This window comes from Harmonia axyridis, chromosome 5 (assembly GCF_914767665.1).
Source record: "Harmonia axyridis chromosome 5, icHarAxyr1.1, whole genome shotgun sequence".
Taxonomy (NCBI): Eukaryota; Metazoa; Arthropoda; class Insecta; order Coleoptera; family Coccinellidae; genus Harmonia; species Harmonia axyridis.
In genome coordinates, this window is record NC_059505.1 from 15,832,486 (window position 1) to 15,855,548 (window position 23,063).

The 23,063-nt window shown below is 33.7% G+C and overlaps 1 protein-coding gene across 5 annotated transcripts in view; it reads right to left on the bottom strand.

Moving 5' to 3' along the window:
* Nucleotides 1–23,063, bottom strand: part of LOC123680110 (rho GTPase-activating protein 100F) — a 174,707-nt gene that overhangs the window by 74,648 nt on the left and 76,996 nt on the right. For 4 of the 5 annotated variants that reach the window (XR_006747485.1, XM_045617809.1, XM_045617807.1 and 1 more), the window contains exon 2: nucleotides 6,752–6,872. Coding sequence is in view for 4 of the 5 variants with exons in the window: in XM_045617809.1 (XP_045473765.1) it covers nucleotides 6,752–6,835 (84 nt within the window). In the remaining variant the exon portion in view is untranslated. Of the gene's footprint in view, nucleotides 1–6,751; nucleotides 6,873–14,375; nucleotides 14,456–23,063 lie in introns of those variants that run through there. The other variant, XM_045617810.1, reaches the window with a different exon arrangement.

Below are 23,063 nucleotides of genomic sequence, written 5' to 3' on the forward strand. Positions count from 1 at the left end.
AAAAAAACCATGGAACCAATTTCCCTCTGCGAATCGCTACTGAATCGTAACAAAATCGACCCAGCTTTGAAGCGGTTTTTAACTGGTGATGAGAATTGGATCACTTACGACAACGTCAAGCGAAACGGTCGTGGTCGAAACACGGCGAGCCTGCGGAAACGGTGGCCAAGCTAGGATTGACGGCCAGGTTTGGTAGGATTGGCAGTGAATTATCTACTATGAGCTGCTCCCTACGACACAACTGTCAACTCGAAACTGTACTGTTGAACCGTCTGAAGAAAACTATAGCCCAGAAGTAGACAGCTTTGGTCAATAGGAGAGGAATTGTTTTTGATCAGGACAATGCCAGGCCACACACATCAATAGTGACTTGGGAGGTTTTATGCATCCACTTTTTAATCCGGACCTGGCACCAAGTCCAAGTGATAACCATCTGTTCCTCTTCATGGTGAATATTTTTGCAGGTGAAAATTTCGCTTCAACAGAGACTTGTGAAAATCGACTGTCTCAATTTATTGCCAACATGGACGGAGGCTTCTATGACAGAGGCATAATGATATTACCTTCGAAATGGCAACAAGTTATCGAACAAAACGGCGCATATTTGACCCAAATCATTCCAACTATGGTAATCAATGCCTTGTTTTTCATGCGATAATAATAGATTTCTTTTTACTACACCTTATATTTTCGTGACCACAAAACCAACGGAGTTGAGATTTTGAATGTTGATTCGAACGGAAACCTTCGGATAGAATATTCCAAAGAAAAATTCTGCTTATTTATCCCAGAAAGATTGTCTGAAGTCTGAAAAAAATCATCAATTTCCTCGAATAGAGCTTCATTCCAATGTCATTTTTCGAAGATAATAAAATTTGCTACTTAATCGGGAAATTGAATGATGGGTCTGGCGTTTGCAAAAATCAAAATACATAAAATGGTATATTTTGAGCATAATATGAAACTTGGAACAAACTTGGGTTCATTCATTACATGCAATCTGAAAATACAATGAAAAATTGTTATTGTCTTATGTTCCATAAGAAAATATGGTCGGTCATTTAAACTTGTTTGGTATATCCTGTATATTCACAAACAATTAGTTTTTTCGATGATCTTGTGATTTTCATGGATCTGTTTTCGCAATCAACACGAAATTTGATGCGAGGCTTGAAATTGCAGATTCGATCGAGATGAATTTTTATGTAGAAACATCCGCATATTTGAAATTAATAGAAAAACGAAATTTTACAAGCTAATTTACAGAATCTTCTTTTGAATTTTGATAATTAAGGAACTCAATCGCGGCATTACATATCCGAGCTTACCATGCAACATTCCTAGTCCTTAGTTTATTCCTTTCGAAATTTATAGTGTATATCGGGTGTCCCAAGGTGAGTGGCCTATTAGATTATTATAGAAACTATTGATGGTAAAGATTTCAAATTTTGTGGATAGATATTTGGCCATGTAAGGTACATTTTTAAAATAATTTCACATTTCCAGTGTTGCCGGATGTACGACAATTTGGCAACAACTTTGTTATTTTAAATGGGACATCCGGTATTTCTATTTTTTTTATGATACTCCATAAAATATTAAATCTATTCACTCTTACTTTTCCATCCCTATCTTCAACGGTTTTTGAGTTATTAATTATTTTTCGAAATTTTAGATCAAATTAGCGTATTACGAAAATGACTCTAGTTCGCTCAATATTTGAGATTCAAGTCAGAAATTTTGCAAGTCGTTAGATATTGATCTGATCTGTGTCACTGCTTTTGAATTATGGTTGTCAATAATACAGGACGGACCAAAAAAAATCATCATTTGCCAAGTTACAAAATTGTAAAAAAGTCTATTTTTTCAAATTACACACCTAGTATATTTTTCAATTTTTGGAATCAGTACAACACACTCTACAATTTTTCTATTCACGTCCCTATACCTATCTCAACTGGATTCCGAGTTATATGCGTTATATGTGTATATCTTTCTTGAGCCATTATTTATAGAAAAACCTCGGAATAAAACACCTGTTAGGCAATAATTGTTTATTTTGACATTTATGGATTGAACTGATACGTTGATATATCGATCTATGAACGACATAGGGAAAATAACAATACAAAAAAAAATTAACGCTTATTGAATCAATGTGAAATCTAATAAACGCATATAACTCGGAATCCAGTTGAGATAGGTATAGGGACGTGAATAGAAAAATTGTAGAGTGTGTTGTACTGATTCAAAAAATTATAAAATATACTAGGTGTCTAATTTGAAAAAATAGACTTTTTAACAATTTTGTAACTTGGCAAATGATGATTTTTTTTGGTCCGTCCTGTATTATTGACAACCATAATTCAAAAGCAGTGACACAGATCAGATCAATATCTAACGACTTGCAAAATTTCTGACTTGAATCTCAAATATTGAGCGAACTAGAATCATTTTCGTAATACGCTAATTTGATCTGAAATTTCGAAAAATAATTAATAACTCAAAAACCGTTGAAGATAGGGATGGAAAAGTAAGAGTGAATAGATTTAATATTTTATGGAGTATCATAAAAAAAATAGAAATACCGGATGTCCCATTTAAAATAACAAAGTTGTTGCCAAATTGTCGTACATCCGGCAACACTGGAAATGTGAAATTATTTTAAAAATGTACCTTACATGGCCAAATATCTATCCACAAAATTTGAAATCTTTACCATCAATAGTTTCCATAATAATCTAATAGGCCACTCACCTTGGGACACCCGATATATGGCTGGACGGACGTACAGATTCAAATTTGGTGACGTAGACGTCAGCCTTGAGTCGAAACTTTGATATCATTCCTGGCTCAAATTTACATACAGGGTGTCCCGTAAAGACCACGTCAAACCGAGGGAGAATGTAGATCATAGGATAACCCACCAGCTATGACAAAATTCCCATTATAAAAGTCTTACCATTTCCGAGATATATTTTTTTTTAAATAATAAATTTTTGCCCCTTCTAATAGTTTTGCCCTTACGGTTGGTACAATTTTATATCTTTCTGGTTAATTTTTTCAGTAAAATATTTCTGAAGAATGATTTTAACGTTTACATCAAAACCATCCTCCTAAAATTGTTGAAGGAGGTTTATGAGAAATATTTTTATTGGAAGTTGGAAGTTTAGCCCATCGTAGTGGAAAAAAAATGTACTGCTGCACATTATACCAATAAATTGTCTATTTTATAGTGATTTCAAGGAGGTTTTTTTTTGAATAACAAATGACTTGTGTGATACCTCCTTGAAATCACACAAGTCATTTGTTATTCAAAAAAAAAAGATATGACTGTTTCTATCCAAATGGGTACGTTTCTGACAAAATCAAGTTTGTCAATTCTGTTAAGAAATCTTCGATGTTGCATTACTTAGTGAACAATGGCAATTGTTTACGTGCGAAAATATTACTCGCATAATTATTCACCTCAACGAAATTCAATTTTGCCGGCAAATTTTGGAAAACATCATGCAGATCCAGATTTTTTTGATAAGATCAATTGGAGCGACGAGTCTTCCTGTACCAAGGATGGGTAGATGAATCTCCACAATTTGCATAGCTGGAATATCATAAATCCACACGAGGTGAGAGAAGATAGATCACAATATCGATTCAAGATCAATTTATGGACTGGAATATTTAAGGGTGCAATTTTGGGCACAATCGAACTGCCGCCATCACTGAACGCAAACAATTATTTGGAATTTTTAACCAACCAGCTGCCCATTTTATTGGAAGATGTGCCACTGGCGCTGCGACGTAGTCTGTAGTTTCAACATATTGTGCAGAACGATCAGTTGGTAGAACGACCGCTGAAGAATGAGGACAGAACTGACCTTGGAGACCACATAACTATTCAAAGGATTAATGAATGAGATATGATTACCTAATTGTGTTTTTTATTGTAATATTCTTTCGAAAACAGGTGTTTTCAGAATTATGTGTAATAGAGATTCGCGCAGAACCTTCAAATAATTTCGACAAATACGATCAAAAGTTCAATTCAAGAAGCTTAACTAATACAAGTTTAAATGTAGTATAAATGGCAGTTTTGAACTGTCATCAGGTATTCCGTTGCTCTGTTAATGTCATTTCACATAGTATTCATCTTCGTACTTGAAAATAATGATTTAAACCTGAAATTGTCTAACAATCCTTTGGTATAACTTCTCCTAGAGAGAAGTTACTCGACGTGATCGTGGACTTCGACCAACCCCGTTATCTTTTAGCTAAAACTTTTAAATTGCCTTTCTCTAGTCGGTGTTCAAAGAAAGGCCGTATCTCTGCTCATAAATCGCCATTGTACGACGTCTGACTTCTTAATCGGGTTATTTTCTTCCTATATGATGGTTTTCTTGCAACGGTCCTTCTTTCAAGAGTTTGTTCTCGAGGTTGACGAGGAGTAACTTTTTGAAATAGATCAACTGCTGCTATTCAGGCTTTGTGTGAACACCTTTCAAGGAAGGTGGCCGAATAATTATCAGGCCCAGGAAGAGCACTGTTTTTCCTATGAGCGAACATACTAGCACAACTCTACGCTGGTTGACATCTTGACAGTAACCGTCGCGTCGGCTACCAATGTGGAGGATCTAGATTTTCCTCGATTTGTCGAGGTCATTCACATCTTTAATACATGAATACATGCAGTATGTTTTTGCCTTGAATCTCTTCATCTGTTTTTCAATATCTAAGTTGACTAATCGAAATCGAGCATATGATTTCCCTCAGATGGAATCATGAGCGTTGCAGGAATAGGTGGCTCAGTAACAAAGATAATGGAGAAAGATCGTACCATAATCAGTGTTGTTTCATCATCTAATGAGCAAAGTGAACTATCGTCCTTTCTCAGTAAATGCATGCCCACCTTTGAGCCCATTTGAGTTCTTATTTATTTTTGCAGCTTTTTAAATGTTTCAAACTTTGCTGAATCTACTTGATTTACAATGTCAACTATTCCTCCTTGTTACTTTTTCTCTGGAACATACTCCACAATTGAGATCATCCCACACTTCCTTTTATTTTTATTTCTTTCTTTATGTAATGTGAATTTTATATTGAATTATTTTCAAGTTGAAAGTTGAAAATTATCATTGGTTATTCGGTTCTTCGATAAGAAACCAATAAAAATATCTGTAAATTGTATTTTTTAAGGAATCCTTGAACTTGAGAAAAATAGGTAAATGGGAGTCAATTCTCTTCACGTGAATATTTGTGAAATCTCTAACGATTTCTCCACATAAACCGAAACAATCTCATCCTTGTCGCAAATTGCGATTTGCAGAACGGAAATATCATTTTCAAAAACAAACCCCATTCACTACGGATACCGCTAAAGAGTCAAAAGTATCAATATCAAGTGTTGAAAGTATTGAACTAAGATTTTAATTTGAATAATACAAACAATAATAATATCTATAATATTCTCTCATCTCAAATAATATTTTTGGATATATAGTGTTAGTTCCGCATACATTGCATTATTATAAAAATAACCTTGAATTTAATATATGTTATTCAACTAGATATATAAAGATACTTACATATCCGGTAATTACAATTTTTAAGCGGATAACTAGCAGGTTAGTACTATGATTTCAATTCATTTACGGAAAGCTGAAAGGTAATCAGAGACTTTTCCCTATGATGGTAGTTGTTTGTCATCAGTTTGAAGTTTGAATAGAGAAGAATAATTCATCCTTTATTCAAAGTGCATCATATCGTCCATAATATTTTATAGTGAATTATTCATTTCTGCATTCTAATTATGTTGTTTATTCTTTGCTAGCCAAGAGATGGCGCCGCATGCTGGGCCAGAAAAGGTACACATAAACTTCACTTATAAACTTTATATTGTGGAATTTTTCTAGTAAACTCAATATTTCTCTGTTGGGAAGACTGGGTAGTTGGTATTGTCGCACATGAATATGGCGACGGTGAATATGGCCAATTGACCATATTCACCGTCGCCATATTGTTGTGTGACAATACCAACTACCCAGTGTTCCCAACGAAGAAATATTGAGTTTACTAGAAAAATTCCACGATATAAAGTTTATAAGTGAAGTTTATGTGTACCTTTTCTGGCTGCTACGCCAGATAGGCTTGTTTGGGACAATATTTCGCAAAAATTTCACCTTTTGGAAGTAATAACATTGGTGAAAGGTGGTTTTATGAACAAATTAACTGTGGCCGAGTGTATAAATGAAAGCTTCGCTCCATTTTTGGAAATAGTCAGTGGAAGAATAATCTCTATGGCTGATAGTATTTTTGATATTAGTGGTATTTTTCTAGTGAACTCAATATTTCTCCGTTGGGAACACTGGGTAGTTGGTAATGTCGCACAACAATATGGCGACGGTGAATATGGTCAATTTCTCTCATACATTAGAGCTCCCGCAGCATAAAAATTGGTTAAGAACACCACGCCAAAGTGGTGACCTCGATGTGGGCAGAAAGCTGTGACCACGCTGAGGCGACTCACTACCTCGCTCAGCACCACTACCTCCTGCCTCCTGGTGTGTTGATTGAACACAAGCGACCAACATATGCAGAGATGGAACCACAGTTAGAAATTCATAGACTAGCTAAAGATCGTGAGTTAAAGTATTTTCAATGTTTTCAATTGTCAAATGAACTAAAGGAAAATATATCATGGTTGACTTCAATCTGGTGTTGAATAGTAAATAAAAGGATCGAGAGATTTACTCACCTTTCGACGGCCACAGCAGAGCATGTTGCATGCACGCGAACGACCGACTATGATCTTGGAACGTGCAAGTTTCCGCCACTGCATACCAAATCAGCGCTGATGATATGATCTATTATTTTTCCTGAAAACAAGAAATTATCCCTGAATATCTTCTAATCTGTATGATCCTAATCAGTTTACTTTAATCAAAGCAGATCCTAAGCAAATTTCACTACAAGGATGGCGATAATATAAAAGGTGTTACATAAGTACGTTAAAATATTCAAGTGTTTTCTTTGAGACAATTTTGAGAAATAAAGTCTTAATAAATTAAGTTAATTTAATAATAGATAAGTTGAGTTAATTTAAGTTAAGTAAAATTAAGTCTTAATAATTTTTGTCTGGAAATACTTCGTTTCGGAGATGCAGGGTGTTGAAATTGAATTTTTTGTTTGCTTTTCAAAAATAACTTCTTTAGGTTTCATCCACAGACGAAGTGGAATATTTTTGAAATAAGATAGCTACTTATGTAGAGCAATAATAATGGCAATAGTTTGTTAATTTATACAAAGTTGGCCATTGAAAACGAAACAGCGGCTCGGTAGGTCAGCAGATCCAAATTATATAAAAACGCTTGGTCAAGTCAACCATTTTCAAGGATAAAATTTACCCAAAATACATTCCATACCTCGGAGTTCTGACTTCCACCCCTGAATATTTAAATGACAATTTATGGCATGTGATACCACATTTCGAAGATATTTTTTTTCTTAATGTCAAACAACAAATAGAAATTAATTCTATTAATTTGTTTTCGTGTTATTAGGAATGAAGTTGGGGAATCAGTTTTAATTCACTCAATAAAAATAAGATCCTACATGGTGAGAGTACACTGTCGATAGTACTATAGTGATAGTAAGTATCGCAGGAACATATCAACTATCAAGTAGTTTAAGAGGGATTACCACCACGTGGTTCTTCGCGTATCACTCAAACTTTGGTACCCATTAATTTTCAAGTTTTAAAGGATAAATATTCATCATTATTTTTCCCCTTTGGCACTCCTGCGATGAAAATTCCTATTGTGTACGAAGTTGAACATTCTTTTTATCTTCTTTCTTTTTTTGAAACAAATAAGAAGAGCACTGTACTGTACGATGACTTTAAAATTATAATTTTACATCTTTGGTAATGATTTTGGTAGTGTTTTTCACGAATATTTTAAAAATATATCAGTGCTAAGTTACCAAAATTTTTTTTCCTTCGCAATTAAAAATATTCACTTTCTTCCATGTAGATAATTTCTTAGGGAAATTATGTGAAAACCCCATAGAAATCGGCGATTGGTAAGAAGAAATATCTCTGATTTCGCTTTGAATTGAGCAACCACGTGGTGGTGTTCCCTCTTAAGTTACTATCACCATAGTACTAATGACAGTGTATTGTCACCATAGAGTTCTCACGATAGTACAATGCTTATGGTAACTATCAAGTAGTTTATATGTTGATAGTTCCTGTGATAGTTACTATCACCATTGTACTATCTACAGTGTACTCCCACTATTGTACTCTCAAGATAGTACTATGATGAAAGTAACTATCGCAGGAACTATCTACATATAAACTTTTTGATAGTTACTATCACCACAGTACTATCGTGAGAGTACTATGGTGACAGTACACAGCCGATAGTACTATGTTGATGAAAGTAACTACCAAGTATTGAATGTATGTTGATAGTTCCTGCGATAGTTACTATAACCATATTACTATCGACTAGGGCTGGGAATCATGAATGAATGATTTGAATATTCGAATAATCATTGAATAATTATTCGAATAATTGCATTTTGCATTATTCGAATAATCATGAATATTCACTGAATAGATGAATAATCAATGATACTTTTCTATTCATGAATAATCAGTGAATAGTCGAGTATTCACTGAATAGTTGAATAATCAACGACTACTTTTCTATTCATGAATAATCAGTGAATAGTTGAGTATTCACTGATTATTCAGTGAATAGTTTTCTATTCAGTGAGTAGTTGGATATTTATGAAGTTACGAAAGAAAGTTTGAATGATCACTTGACTTACACTTCAGGAATGATTAAAACAAGGTTTTGTGATTCACTACGGACAAATCGTTTTATTAATATTAAAATTACTGGAAATTACATAATATTGAAATTGATAGATACAATTGAATTGAAATTATAAATAAACTCCTGTCAGTGTTCGGAATCCAAACAAACAAATTGTCATTCAAATTAGTATGTTGTCGTTGAAGAAATTGGCTTATTTTGATAAATAAGATTATTTGAGGAACGATTTTACTATAAATTTATAGACAGAAGGAACGAGATTAATGCCGTAAGTTCGAACTTGAGGTTCAACTAATAAACACGGCTTTTTACAAAATCTGGGGAATGATACAGAATTCAAAGTTACTGGTATTAACCTCGTTCCTTCTGTCTATCAATTAATACTGAAAAAGTTCCTCAAATACTCTTATTTATGAAAATAAGCCAATTCCTTCAACGAAACGGTACTAATTTGAATGACAATTTATTTGTTTGGATTCCGAACACTGACAGGAGAAACAAAAATGGCGATGTGTGACGTCACACTAATAGAGCGTATATAGCGAGAGGCAAAACACCAAAACGATTATACCACGTCGCAAAAGGTATATTCACTCATCAAAACGCTCGGATTTTATTGGTTCATTAGTTTAATCACTGAATATTGACTGAACATTCATTGAATAATCACTGAATAATCGTTGAATAATCACTGAATAATCATTGGATAATCACTGAATAATCATTGAATAATCACTGAATAATCATTGAATAATCACTGAATAATCAACGAATAGTTGAATATTCATGAATAATCAAGCATGAATATTTGTTTGAATGAATTATTCGAATAATCGAATAAATTTATGGATGAATATTCGAATACAAAAAGGCGAAAAAGTCCCAGCCCTACTATCGACTGTGTACGCTCAGGAACTATCTAAATATAAACTTTTTGATAGTTACTATCACCATAGTACTATCTTGAGAGTACTGAGTCGATAGTGCTATGTTGATAATCAGTGATTCAGTGAAGAAAGATTGTTTATATTTATCTCGTGCGGAATCGATATTTTTGAAAATTAATGAATTTAAAACCATCAAAAAAATTTTTTTCTTTGAATATATTATTTTGGTTTAACTATATCCCCGTAGTTTTTTCTTGATTAGTTCTTGTACTTTCCTAATATTTGTTTCCGGAGTTTTTTCTGATTTGATTGTGAGGGGAACAGCTGATTTTAAGGAACCATAACGTGATGGCCTGTTTGATACAGCCCATCGAACCACACCATCTGTTCGAATTAGAAAGTCATCCCGCCTGCATCCCAAACCAACTAGGGAAGTACCATTTGGGAGCAACATTCTGTATATTTTCAATTTATAATATTTTTGCCCAGACTCTGGTACAGATTGTGAATTTATATGTCGCCTGAATGTATGTGTATAAATTTGTTAGATAAATTACTCGTGATCAATAAAACGAGTGTTCCTTTTGGTTTGGAATTGGTGACATTTCAATTTGTGAAACGGTGAGGTCAGGTTCAAGACCCAGTTAAACCGACACTGGGTTCGGGATTTTCCAAATAATATATCGTAGTAATTAATTGCTATAAATTCTACTTCCAACACGAAAAAGTTAACGATGAATTGTATCGTATTTCGTTGAAGGAAGTGTCGCCTGGCTTAGAGTTGAGATTTGGGTTAGTGCCTGCAACTAATTTTGTAAAAAGATTGTTTTGTTCACTTCGAGGTAGGCGATCATGTAATTGCTTCAATAATATTGTGCGGAAATAAAATGTAATGTCTATTTGTGGACAATGCGATGAAATTTCTGGTCAACTGCCGAACATCATATTGGTACATATCGAAAAACTTTAAAAATTGAATGTACGGGAAATACCTCTGATAATCTACATCTCTGATAATCTACATTGTTGGAAAACACAGGGGTATTAAGATTGATATTGTACTCAGAGTTATGAAATCCGAAATAAATACAAGTTATTTATCAATGAATCATTTCATTCCAAGCTGAACCATAAGCTTAGTGGATAAGGGTATGGTAATTAATTTCGCGAATTCTCAAAAATTGATTTCACACCTCAAGGTATGGGATCTATGGATCATTCGAATGGAATCAAGTCTAGATCAATGCTTGCGGTCAAGTACGGAAACACCATTCAAACAAATTACAAAACAAAGCATCACATAGTGTACCATATAGATCTGGTAGATTTAAATATGGCGGTTTCACAAGCCAATCATGTCAAGAATAAATAAGCTATACCAGTCTATTTATCAGCTGATAAGACTCCAAGATAACATCAAGACAATTATTGGTTAGAAACTTACAACCAATTATCGAAATTAAGATGTAAAATTTCTTCCAAAATAAGTTCTTTAGAGGAAAGAAGAATATCAACCAGTAGGTATATACACCGTGTCCGTAAAGTATGGAACAAATTCATTTTTAGCTAGACAGACCATTTCAAGAAATAATCCTGAAACACGTCGATTTTTGATCCTAAGTTACCGTATTCTGAAATAATCTAATATAGAGGGTGAATAACTTTGGAATTATGACGTCACCGTCATTTTTTTTAAATGGAACACCCCCATTTTGTCTCAATTTCCCGATTACTCTAGCTGAGCTGATTCCAAAAATAATGTTGATTCCGATTGGTACAGGCTGGATAAAAATACAATAGTTTTGTATGTGCTCATGAAGTAACGCGTAACATTCTTCATTAGTTAAATTAACAATATTATCAAAAATACTTATTAAATTGTAATTTTATGAGTCCGTCGCAACATGGATATTTGAGAGGCAGATCGGTTCAGACTGCGGTCGCACAGTTCATAAACAATATTCTGAAGTACCTAGAACAAGACAAAATAGCTGCTGGAATTTTTATAGATCTATCTAAAGCTTTCGACTGCGTTAATAGAGAACTCTTAATACATAAGTTAGAGAAATATGGAATTGTGAGAAATGCTCTGAACTGGTTTGTCTCTTTTCTATCAGATAGATGGCAATGCGTAAAAGTTAGTAAAAACAATACTACTGTGTCTTCAGATTGGTTGAAAAATGAGGTTGGAGTTCCACAAGGAGGAGTTTTAGCATCACTCCTATTTTTGATAATGATCAATGACTTGTTTTTTTCGGCAGATGAGATTGAAGATTCTGACATAACCAACTATGCAGATGATACCAATCTACTAATAGCAGGTATGAACTCCAATCAGTTAGAGCAGAAATGTGCCGTAATTTACGACTGGGCAGAACAGTGGTTTTTGAAAAATAATTTTGTAATGAATACCACTAAAACCAATATTGTAATATTTCGTGCAAGTAATATAAAACCTAAACCATACACAATAAATTTTAACAACTTCACCGTAAACACAACAGAAAGCACCAAATTCCTCGGAATTGTCATAGATGAGTTTTTAAAATGGACTCCACATATAAACAACTTGGTGAAAAAACTTAATATATTCTGTTATGCACAAAGAATATTAAACAAATATGTGGATGAAAAAATTAAAAAAATTCTATATTTTGCTAACTTTGAATCCTTGATTAGATACGGAATAATTTTTTGGGGAATTAGTGCCTCAGTACAGTCGGTATTTATTATTCAAAAGAGAGTAGTAAGAATACTTTTGAACTTGAGATACAGGGAATCGTGTAGGGGAAAATTTAGGTCCTTGGGAATATTAACTGTATATGGTCTTTACTTACATGAATGTTTGTTGTATCTCCATAGAAATAAAGCTGAATTCCTTCAGAATAATACAAATTTCACCTACAATACAAGAACAGCCAATATCAATGTTCCCATGCACAGGTTGACTATATCCGAAAAGTGCCCTTCTTATATGTGCATACGAATTTTCAATAATTTGCCCCAAAATATTAAATATATACAGAATTATAGACAATTCAAATCAAAAACTAAGAAGTTCTTGATAGATCTTGAGGTGTATGGTTTAAATGATTATTTTGAACGGAAATTGTAAAATATTTAGTTATAGGTTGAGTTTATTTGAGTAGAGTTAAGTTATGTATTATTGACACTATTTCATTTCTTCTTTATGTATTATCAGGGAATATTTGAAATAAAGTTATCTATCTATCTATCTATCTATCTACTTATTGTCTAGCGACAATTGGTTTGAATGTAACACCCTGTAGTTTGTTACATTTTTGGATTGATAAAAATGAGCTGTTTCCAAACATGTTTGGTACTTGTGGTCTAGCAGACAGTATATGAAAGAAATTATTTCTTATCAATTTAAAAAAACATAGTCGTCTCGTTTTTTGTGAAATGTCATTATTTGTTTAGTAATTTATTGGTGTTCATTGTAGTTTAGTACTACAATATTTTTGGTATTCGTGAATGTTTTAATTATTGCTAAGATTTAATTTATTATTTTTGTCCACCCTTCACCAATTGGAATCAACATGTGATACATTTTTGGAATCAGCTCAGCTAGATTATTCGGGAAATTGAGACAAAATGGGGGTGTTCCATTTAAAAAAAATTACGGTGACTTCATTATTCGAAAGTAATTCACCCTCTATATAAGATTATTATTTCAAAATACGGTAAATTAGGATAAAAAATCGACGTGTTTCAGGATTATTTCTTAAAATGGCCTGTTCAGCTAAAAATGAATTTGTTTCATACTTTACGGACACAGTGTATAATAATAAAAGACCTGATATGGAAGTTGAAGCTTAACTAGATACCCTTCAAGATGGAGTCATGAAATCTCATGGTATCCATACCGAAAGGAATCGGTTGCACCCAGACGGATAAATCAGTTTAAATCGTCTCGATATGAAAAAAAAATACAATATCTATGGACGAACACTTATGTTAACTAGCAAAACAAATTAATACTTAATACACAGGCATGAAAATTATTTTTGGAGTATTAGATATTTTCATGGAAAATATTTGTTTGAAACTTTGAAATATGTAAAGTTTATCAGGATTCACCACACAGTATCAGTGGCGATGCCAGGGGGGCCCAGGCTCCCCTAAAATGTGACATAATAAGGCTAAATTGATTACAAGATTAACAGAACTACAATATCGATTTACTTTGGCTGCCCAAAAAAAAATTCGCCGCCTCTTGGTCACCCCTGTTTTTGAAAGCTGGCATCACCACTGCACAGTATATTCGTTTTTTTTTCGATAGAAAAATCTCGTTCCAAGTAATAATTATTGTTGGGAAATATCGGTCTCAGGAACACAAAAAATAAACAAGTTTCACTCCATTCTATTACAACGTTTCGGCCTTTATATTAAGCCTTCTTCAGGCTAAAAACAATAAGTTACAATGAGTAACACATGAACATAGTGAAATCGAATTTTATGTGCCTTAAAATGATTACATAAATTAATTAAAAACATATAGATGATACAAAGTGAAAATGTAAAACGAAAAATGAAAAAACTAAGTTGTCCAACTTCAAAGCGGATCAAGCAAGACATCGGTATGGAAAATAGAACAATCAAAACGAAAGAAAAGCGAGATACTCACAGTCCGAATAATAAAAACTTGAATATTTTCATCTACAGAAAAAAATCATTTAAAAATCAAATAAAACGAGTTCCACTGAACCTGAGTATTGATGTCTGTTTGTTTTTCCGGGGTCATGACACATCGCACATAAAATAAGAATGAATTAAAAACGAACCGCGGAAGGAACGGAAGAAAAACCATGTACAGTGGCGTGACAAAAAACGTAAAACGTTGAATCTGCTTTCAACATTTTTGAATCAAGTTGGAATATGCAATACTCAGTGTACTAACAATTTGGAAATTTTTTAATATAACATCACCTTGAAACAACGTTTAAACCAATTATTCTCACGACCTAAAACTTCAACATTTTGAAAATCAAAACTGTGGTTAGATGACAAAGCGTGACCAGACAATGCTGAATCTTTTTTATTCCTGTTTTTCAAATATTGGCCTTTTTGGCCCACGTAACAAGCATTACAGTCATTGCAGTTGATCTTATATACTACTCCCGAATATCTGCCCTAAGGTTAGTTTTAGTTTTTTTTTATACATTGTCGATCAATTTCCGTTGTGAGACTAGCAAAAAGTATGCAATTGAATTTTCTTCCGAATATGAAACTACCATAATAATTTTTTACGTTAGAAAAGGAAAGACTGCATAACCACCGTTCTTAGAAGTAGATATAAATTTAATTTTTTCTTCATCACATTATTCAATGCAAATATGGATTGAATTCTCTCAAAATGTCTTCAATGATAAGAATAGCAAATGAATTTACAAACAGTTCGACGTGGTGGGATCGAGAAAAGAGGAAGAGAACGAAAATGGGAGATTTAGTCAGCTGTCAAGTTTTCAGGTGGGAATTTTTTTCCCGGTATTAGGTGTAGTAAAAAGAAATTCATTCTTTTTCTAATACATGGCTTCAGTTATCTGTATCTCGCGTTGTATAAGTCCAATCAGGTTCCACCAGATGACGTTCGAAAGATGAAATTTCGTACTACAAAAACTTAATTGTCAGTTTTGTAATTGGTTGACTCAGTTTAGTTTGAGCGCACATCAAAGATGGACACTAGCAAAAAGATAATTCACTATATTTTACAGTTTTTCTGCGATGAAGGCGAAAATGCAATCCAGGCGGCTGGAATTGTTAATAATATTTATGATCCTAATACTGTAACAGCCAATCACAAGCAATTTTGGTTTCGTCGATTCTGTTCAGTTAATTTCGATGTCAAATTTTTTATGTTTGCATATGTATTGTGTATATCTTTTTTCTTTTTTTCCTGATATTTTCAACAAAATATAATTTTATTTTTAGTTCAATAAATATGCATCACGTACTGGAAAGCCAACGGTCGAAAATTTCGATAAAACCATGGACATTGTCGAGTCAGACTTACGACAACGTCAAGCGAAACAGTCGTGGTCGAAACGCGATGAGCCGGCAGAAACGGTATTATCAACAATTGGACTGTCTGAAGGAAGCAATCGCCCAGAATAGGCAAGCTTTGACCATTACGAGATGAAGTGTGTTACAACTTACAACACACGCGAGGCCACACACATATTAGGTCAATTGAAAAGTCCCCAGTCTGATGCACAGATGGCGGTGCTAGTGGTAAATCCATATGGTTTTTAGTTAGTACCAACCTTCAAACGACACGTGTCAAAATTTGATTGCAGTCCGACCATTAGTTTGTGAGATATTGCGTTGTAAGTGTAGTAACTTTTGTTATTTGAAAAAGATGGGCAAAAAAGAATTTCGTGTGCCCATTAAATATTCATCAAGCAAAATTTTGGCCTGATGAAGAGTTTTCGGGGTCTGCACCAGGGAAATCAACCATCATTGATTGGTATTTTAAGTTTGAACGGGGTGAAATGGGCACCAAAGACGGCGAAAGCAGTGGACGCCCAAAAGAGGCTGTCACCGATGAAAAAATCTAAAAAGTTCACAAAATAATTTTAAATGACCGTAAAGTGAAGTTGATCGAGATAGCAGACATTGTGAAGATATCATCTGAACGTGTACATCATATCATTCACGAATATTTGTACATGACGAAGCTGTGTGCAAAATGGGTGCCAACAGCGAATATTATATAGCGTTATTGGATCTTTTGAACGATAAAATCATTCAGAAACGGCCCCATTTGAAGAAAAAAGTGCTGTTTCATCAGGACAATGCGCCGTGTTACAAATCAATGAAAATAATGGCAAAATTGCATGAATTGGGCTTCGAATTGCTTCTGCATCCATCGTATTTGCCAGATCTGGCCCCCAGTGAGTTTTTCTTGTTCTCATACCTCAAAAGAATGTTCGCTGGAAAGAAATTTAGCACCAATGAAGAAGTAATTGCCGAAACTGAAGCGAAAGACAAATCGTACTATTAAAATGGTATCGAAAAGTTGGAAGATCGCTATAATCGCTCTATCTCCCTCGAAGGCAACTGGGTTGAATAATTAAATCGTCAAAAAAGATTTTACTATGGTAGACCGGGGACTTTTCAATTAGTCTGTTAGATAGTGACTCGCTAGAAGCTCCGGGAGCTTTGCTGGGAGGTTCTTATGCATCCATGTTATATTGCAGACCTGGTACCAAGAGATTATCATATGTTCCTGTACAAGGCGAACAGTTTTGTTGATAAAGAATTCGCTTCAACAGAGACTTGTGAAAATCGTCTGTCTCAATTTTTTGCCAATAGGGACGAAGGCTTCTATGAAAGAGGCGTAATGATAGCCCTTCATAATGACAACAAGTTATCGAACAAAACCGCACATATTTGACCTGAATTGGATCATTCTAACTATGATAATTAAAGCTTAGTTTTTCATGCAAAAATAATGGATTTTTTTTACTACATCTTATGCTATTTTGATATTTAAATATTTTTCTTTCGGTATATTCTGAAATCTCGTTCAATAGTAAAGGCCATTGAATGTTAACAGAATCACTATTGATTTGGAAAGTCTTTTAAAGACTTTGTGAAAGTTTTCAAGATGTGTTACCAAGAACGAATGAAGGTCACTAATTTCGTATAAAACAAATTCAGAAAATTAATACTGAAACCAACATTATCTTAACGAAAGCAGACAAGGATTTGTTTCATCAGAAAAAATCATATATGTACAGGGTGGGCAAATAAGCGAGGTAAGCGGCTATATCTAAGGATCCACTCATCGTAGAGACTTGCGGTAAAAAATTTTACCACCAAAGTGTACAAGAGAACACACTGGAAATTATTTTGAAGTTCATACCTCTACCGCGAGGGGGCGTAATAGCTACCGTCGAGTAGAAAAATGAATTTTACTCGAAAATGTTTCATATGAAGTTGAAGAAAAAATATCATCACTGTAATCCTTGGAAAATTCTCTATCTTTTTGAATTGTCACTTTCGATTTTACGACATCAAATAAGGGTAGGTGAAAGGGAGAAAACTGACTGATTGAAACGCCTGTAACTTCAGTTTGGCTCAACATGCAAATGCAAATTTGATGGAACTTCTGTTTCTGTTAAGGAAATCCTATCACTACATTTGAAATTTTGCAGTAAAATGAACAAAACAATGAACTTCTGACTTAGCGCCCCCTATCGAAAGCAGCAAAAACAAATTTATCATGACTATATTTTGTCCTCAATCAACAAGATATTATCTTTCAGACGAGATCTAATTTGCTCAAAAATGTTGAGCCAAACTGAAGTTACAGGCGTTTCAATCAGTCAGTTTTCTCCCTTTCACCTACCCTTATTTGATGTCGTAAAATCGAAAGTGACAATCCAAAAAGATATAGAATTTTCCAAAGATTACAGTGATGATATTTTTCTTCAACTTCATATGAAACATTTTCGAGTAAAATTCATTTTTCTACTCGACGTTAGCTATTACGCCCCCTAGCGGTAGAGGTATGAACTTCAAAACAATTTCCGGTGTGTTTTCTTGTACACTTTAGTTGTAAAATTTTTTACTGCAAGTCTCTACGATGAGTGGATCCTTAGATATAGCCGCTTACCTCGCTTATTTGCCCACCCTGTGACAATCCAAAAAGATATAGAATTTTCCAAAGATTACAGTGATGATATTTTTCTTCAACTTCATATGAAACATTTTCGAGTAAAATTCATTTTTCTACTCGACGTTAGCTATTACGCCCCCTAGCGGTAGAGGTATGAACTTCAAAACAATTTCCGGTGTGTTTTCTTGTACACTTTAGTTGTAAAATTTTTTACTGCAAGTCTCTACGATGAGTGGATCCTTAGATATAGCCGCTTACCTCGCTTATTTGCCCACCCTGTGACAATCCAAAAAGATATAGAATTTTCCAAAGATTACAGTGATGATATTTTTCTTCAACTTCATATGAAACATTTTCGAGTAAAATTCATTTTTCTACTCGACGTTAGCTATTACGCCCCCTAGCGGTAGAGGTATGAACTTCAAAACAATTTCCAGTGTGTTTTCTTGTACACTTTAGTTGTAAAATTTTTTACTGCAAGTCTCTACGATGACTGGATCCTTAGATATAGCCGCTTACCTCGCTTATTTGCCCACCTTGTACAATAGTAAAAAAAAGAGAAATCAAAAAAATATTCTTTGATGATGAATGATATAATACAATGTAAAAATAATCTTTTAATCTCTAATGATAATACATTAGAGATTTAGAGAATATACCTAAAAATTTCATGCGGATTAAAAATTTTTTTCGCCTTCCGATCTGAAGGTTATTCATTGATATTCAATGAATCAGTCGAAATGTTACCATAGAAGAAGCCACAGTGTTGGCGAAACAGTTATTGTCGCAAACATTGAAATGGAAATTACTTTGTTTTAAGAGCAGCTTAGCTGATGATCCTTTTAATTAATGATGAATTGTTTTAATGTTATGAAGATCATATTTCAGGAAAATTATACTCTTTAAGGTAGCCAACGTCTCGTAAAATTTTATCGGCATCATCAAGGCGAGCTGATGAATATAATTTCTTATTTTAACTTTGTTTTTTTCTTGTGTTAATCATTGAAGCTAATAAACTAAAAAATTCATCAACCGTCCAGAACTATTCTCGGAAACTATCCAGGCTTTTCGAATTAAATTAGGACAAATATCAGTTGCCATTCCATCATACGATCTAAATCGAGCTCACAAACAGGCAACTTGATTGCCTCTGTGAGATGCACATCATTGTATTGTGTATTTTCGATCAATAAATAAATAATAAATACAGCATTGATCATCCTAGCTCGATATTCGATATATGAATTGTTTGAGGCAGAAAACTAAGGATTCCAATTTTGAAAAACTCATATCTTACAGAATTTTTCATTTGATCAATATTTCCATTTTTTCTATACCGGGTGTAACAGGATCATGGTACACCCCCCTTATCTCTGTTAGTTTTGAAGGTAATAGTTTGAAATTTGGGATATCCCATATACAAAATAAGCGACACTTTTTGATCTACAAATGATTTTTTTTCACTTCCTGTTTCGCCGGAAATTATGCCAACTTTCGATTTTCAAATGGAACACCCTGTATATTATTACATTTTTAAAATCTGCATAATTTTCTGAATCCAATGATTTCACATAAGTGACATTTCAAACGTCAAAATTTTTTATAATTCAATTTTTAATTTTCCATGTTAATAAAGTGTGCGTTCAATTAAATCAAAATTACAGCAAAATAATTGTATTTTCTTATTTTCTTTCAGCTGTAATTTTGATTGTATTGATCGCACATTTTATTACCAGGTATGGATAAATTCCTCATTGATAGTACTTATAAATAGTACCACGGTACCAATATGGTTTCATTTGAAAAAATTGAGTTTTACCCCAAAAACGATTATGATTAACTTTATTTGCTAATAAAAAACGCAATTTAGTATTTTTGACGGGATTTCGATTTTTTAAGTATTAGACGGGTCGATTGGAATAAATAGGAACCATCATGTCACACATAAATTGAAAACTAAAAATTAAATTATAAAAAATTTTGACGTTTGAAATGGCACTTATGTGGTATCATAGGATTCAGAAAATTATGCAGATTTCAAAAATGTACTAATATACAGGGTATTCCATTCAAAAATCGAAAGTTGGTATCACTTCCGGCGAAACAGGAAGTGAAAAAAAATCATTTGTAGATCAAAAAGTGTCGCTTATTATGTATAAGGAATATCCCAAATTTCAATCTATTGCCTTCAAAACTAACGGAGATAAGGGGGGTGTACCAAGATCCTGTTACACCCGGTATAATTAGTCCTTGAGAACAACCTACAGGAAAAAATTCAACGGCTAGAGATCTGGAGATCGTGGTGGTCATCGAACAGGACCGTTATTGTCAATCTATTGATTACGAAAAAGATCGTTCAAAAATAATATAACATACTGAGTATTGTAACAAGGTCCCTCTTGTGCTAATAAAACACATCCATCATCTCGTTTAAATTTATATTTTCCATAAAAGGCCAAATATTTCTCCTCTTGATTTTGCATATATTTTTGAGAATTTGAATTGCCATCAAATATTTCATATGCAATTATTCGGCTGTTCTTTATGGCCACCCAAATGTTGAAACCATATCTTCCTTGACTCTAATTTGCATCAATTAGGTGGGGGATTCTCATCAGCCCACCAGTGTCTACTGAATCTATTCGAAATTCCTGCGGTACTTAGGTATATGAGCTAATTCAGCTTATGGGCTTCATCGGTCCAAATAATATGTTTAGAAAATGTTCGTCCGGCTATAATTCATTCGAAAAACAATTGTAGAATTCCAATCAGTACTTCGAATCGCCCGTATGAGAATTGTGAACTTTTCTAATTTTATATGGCTGAATTTATTCTCTTTCAAAAGTCGTTGACAACTAGAACGAGATACGATCGTGTGTAAGATGTCTATAAGACATCTTATTCGTGTTTTTCCTTAGTTATCGTACTGATGAGGTATGATCCATGTCTACACTCATCGCCACAGATATTGCGTTATTTTCGCGTGAATCTTTCTTATATCTTTAATTTTCATCTTATTGAATTATTGTCAATTAAACTTTCGTTCTATTCTGTTGAATATGGTTCTAAATGTCATTCGTCTTTCTGAATACTTCTCGAAGTATATCTCAAATGAAATATGAATTTTACAATTATGTTACGAATGTCAATAACGTTTGAAGTAAGTTAGATGTCTAAAATGTTTTGACATATTGAAATAAGGCCTGTTGATTGATCAATCTTTTAATAATGTGCTTATGCATGGAACAAACTGCTACACAAACTCCAAAATCACAAAAAATCTCAACAATCACAAACTATGTTTACAATTTCAACTTCAACAAACGCTTCAATATTATTTTCAAAAAGACTTTCAAATTATGGAGCTCCAGAACGGGACGTGAGGAAAAGTAGTCATCTCACAGTGACGACCATTCTAGAACTCCTAAGAAGGCCAGTGGTTTATTCTAAGAACACAGAATTTGAGCGATCCAATTCATATGCTTGTTCGATTTGATCTTTTGAATTATAATATTTTATAGTCCAAATAAGAATATCTATTGATCCTAATTTGAACACAACTCAGGCGAATTAAAACTCGAAATAAATAAAAAATATTTATACATAGGTAACCATATTCCATTTCAAGAATGAAGTCGAGAAGTTCAATATTTTTTGAACGGTTGAAATTTTTTGAAAACAGCGTGCCAACTAATTAACGTAACGCGTTAATAATTCTTGTACGGAAAATTATTGAGGGAAATCGTCGCAGCCGTCAATTTTTAATTTCAAAAGCAATTTATCCTGTGCTCTTCTGGATTTGATATTTCTCACATCTACGCCCCTCACACCTCCACTTAATGTTTTCAAATGGGAATATATGGATTGTGATACATAAAAAGTAAATTGATCACCTATTCAGTGATGTGGCTAATAGAAGAAGTAGAAAAGTTGGGTCCTTTTTCATTAAAAAATTTGGAAATAATTTATAACTTGTGATTCGAGAGTAACTACGATCAGACCATTATTCTTTTACTAATTATTATTAAGGGAAATCCACAAATCCATGGATTTTCAATTTGAAAAACAGGTCTCCCTATGCTTTTTTGAATTTAAGCTCCACATCCCTCTACTGTGTTTCAAATAGGAATATATATGTAGGATCCAGTTATTATTCCCTGTAACGAATTCAGATGGTCAACCGGATGCTTGGAGACCTATTAGTTTCTTTTAGTGTCGAGGGCATGGCAGTTTCAATCGATTTACAGGGAACGAATCGTTATTGTACATAATGTAAAAAGGATGTGTTATTCTTCGAGGTGTCGAAGAATGTGTCATGTCGGTTGTAAAACTTGAGAGATATACTGGGGTTGGGAAAGCTCTAGAACAAGACGGTTGTCCCAGATGTGTTACATATGTTTATCAGGTTCTAGTCCTTCTAGAATATTCTTTTTCCAGGAATCCGCGAAGATCTTTGTGGGCGGTACGGCAAAAGCTCTTATTGGACTAGGAGATGGTACTTTTCCCTAAGGGTGTGGCCAAAACGAAAAGAAGGGAGGTCGATGTTCGAGACAGGGTAGTTCCAATCGGCAGAGACAGTTCAAATTAAACCGAAGACGGGTACAGACGGTACAGTTTAACTTAAGTCGAAGTAAGAGTAAGTTCGGTCGGTCAACTTAAGACGTAAGACGAAAAGACGTTTCGCGGACTAGA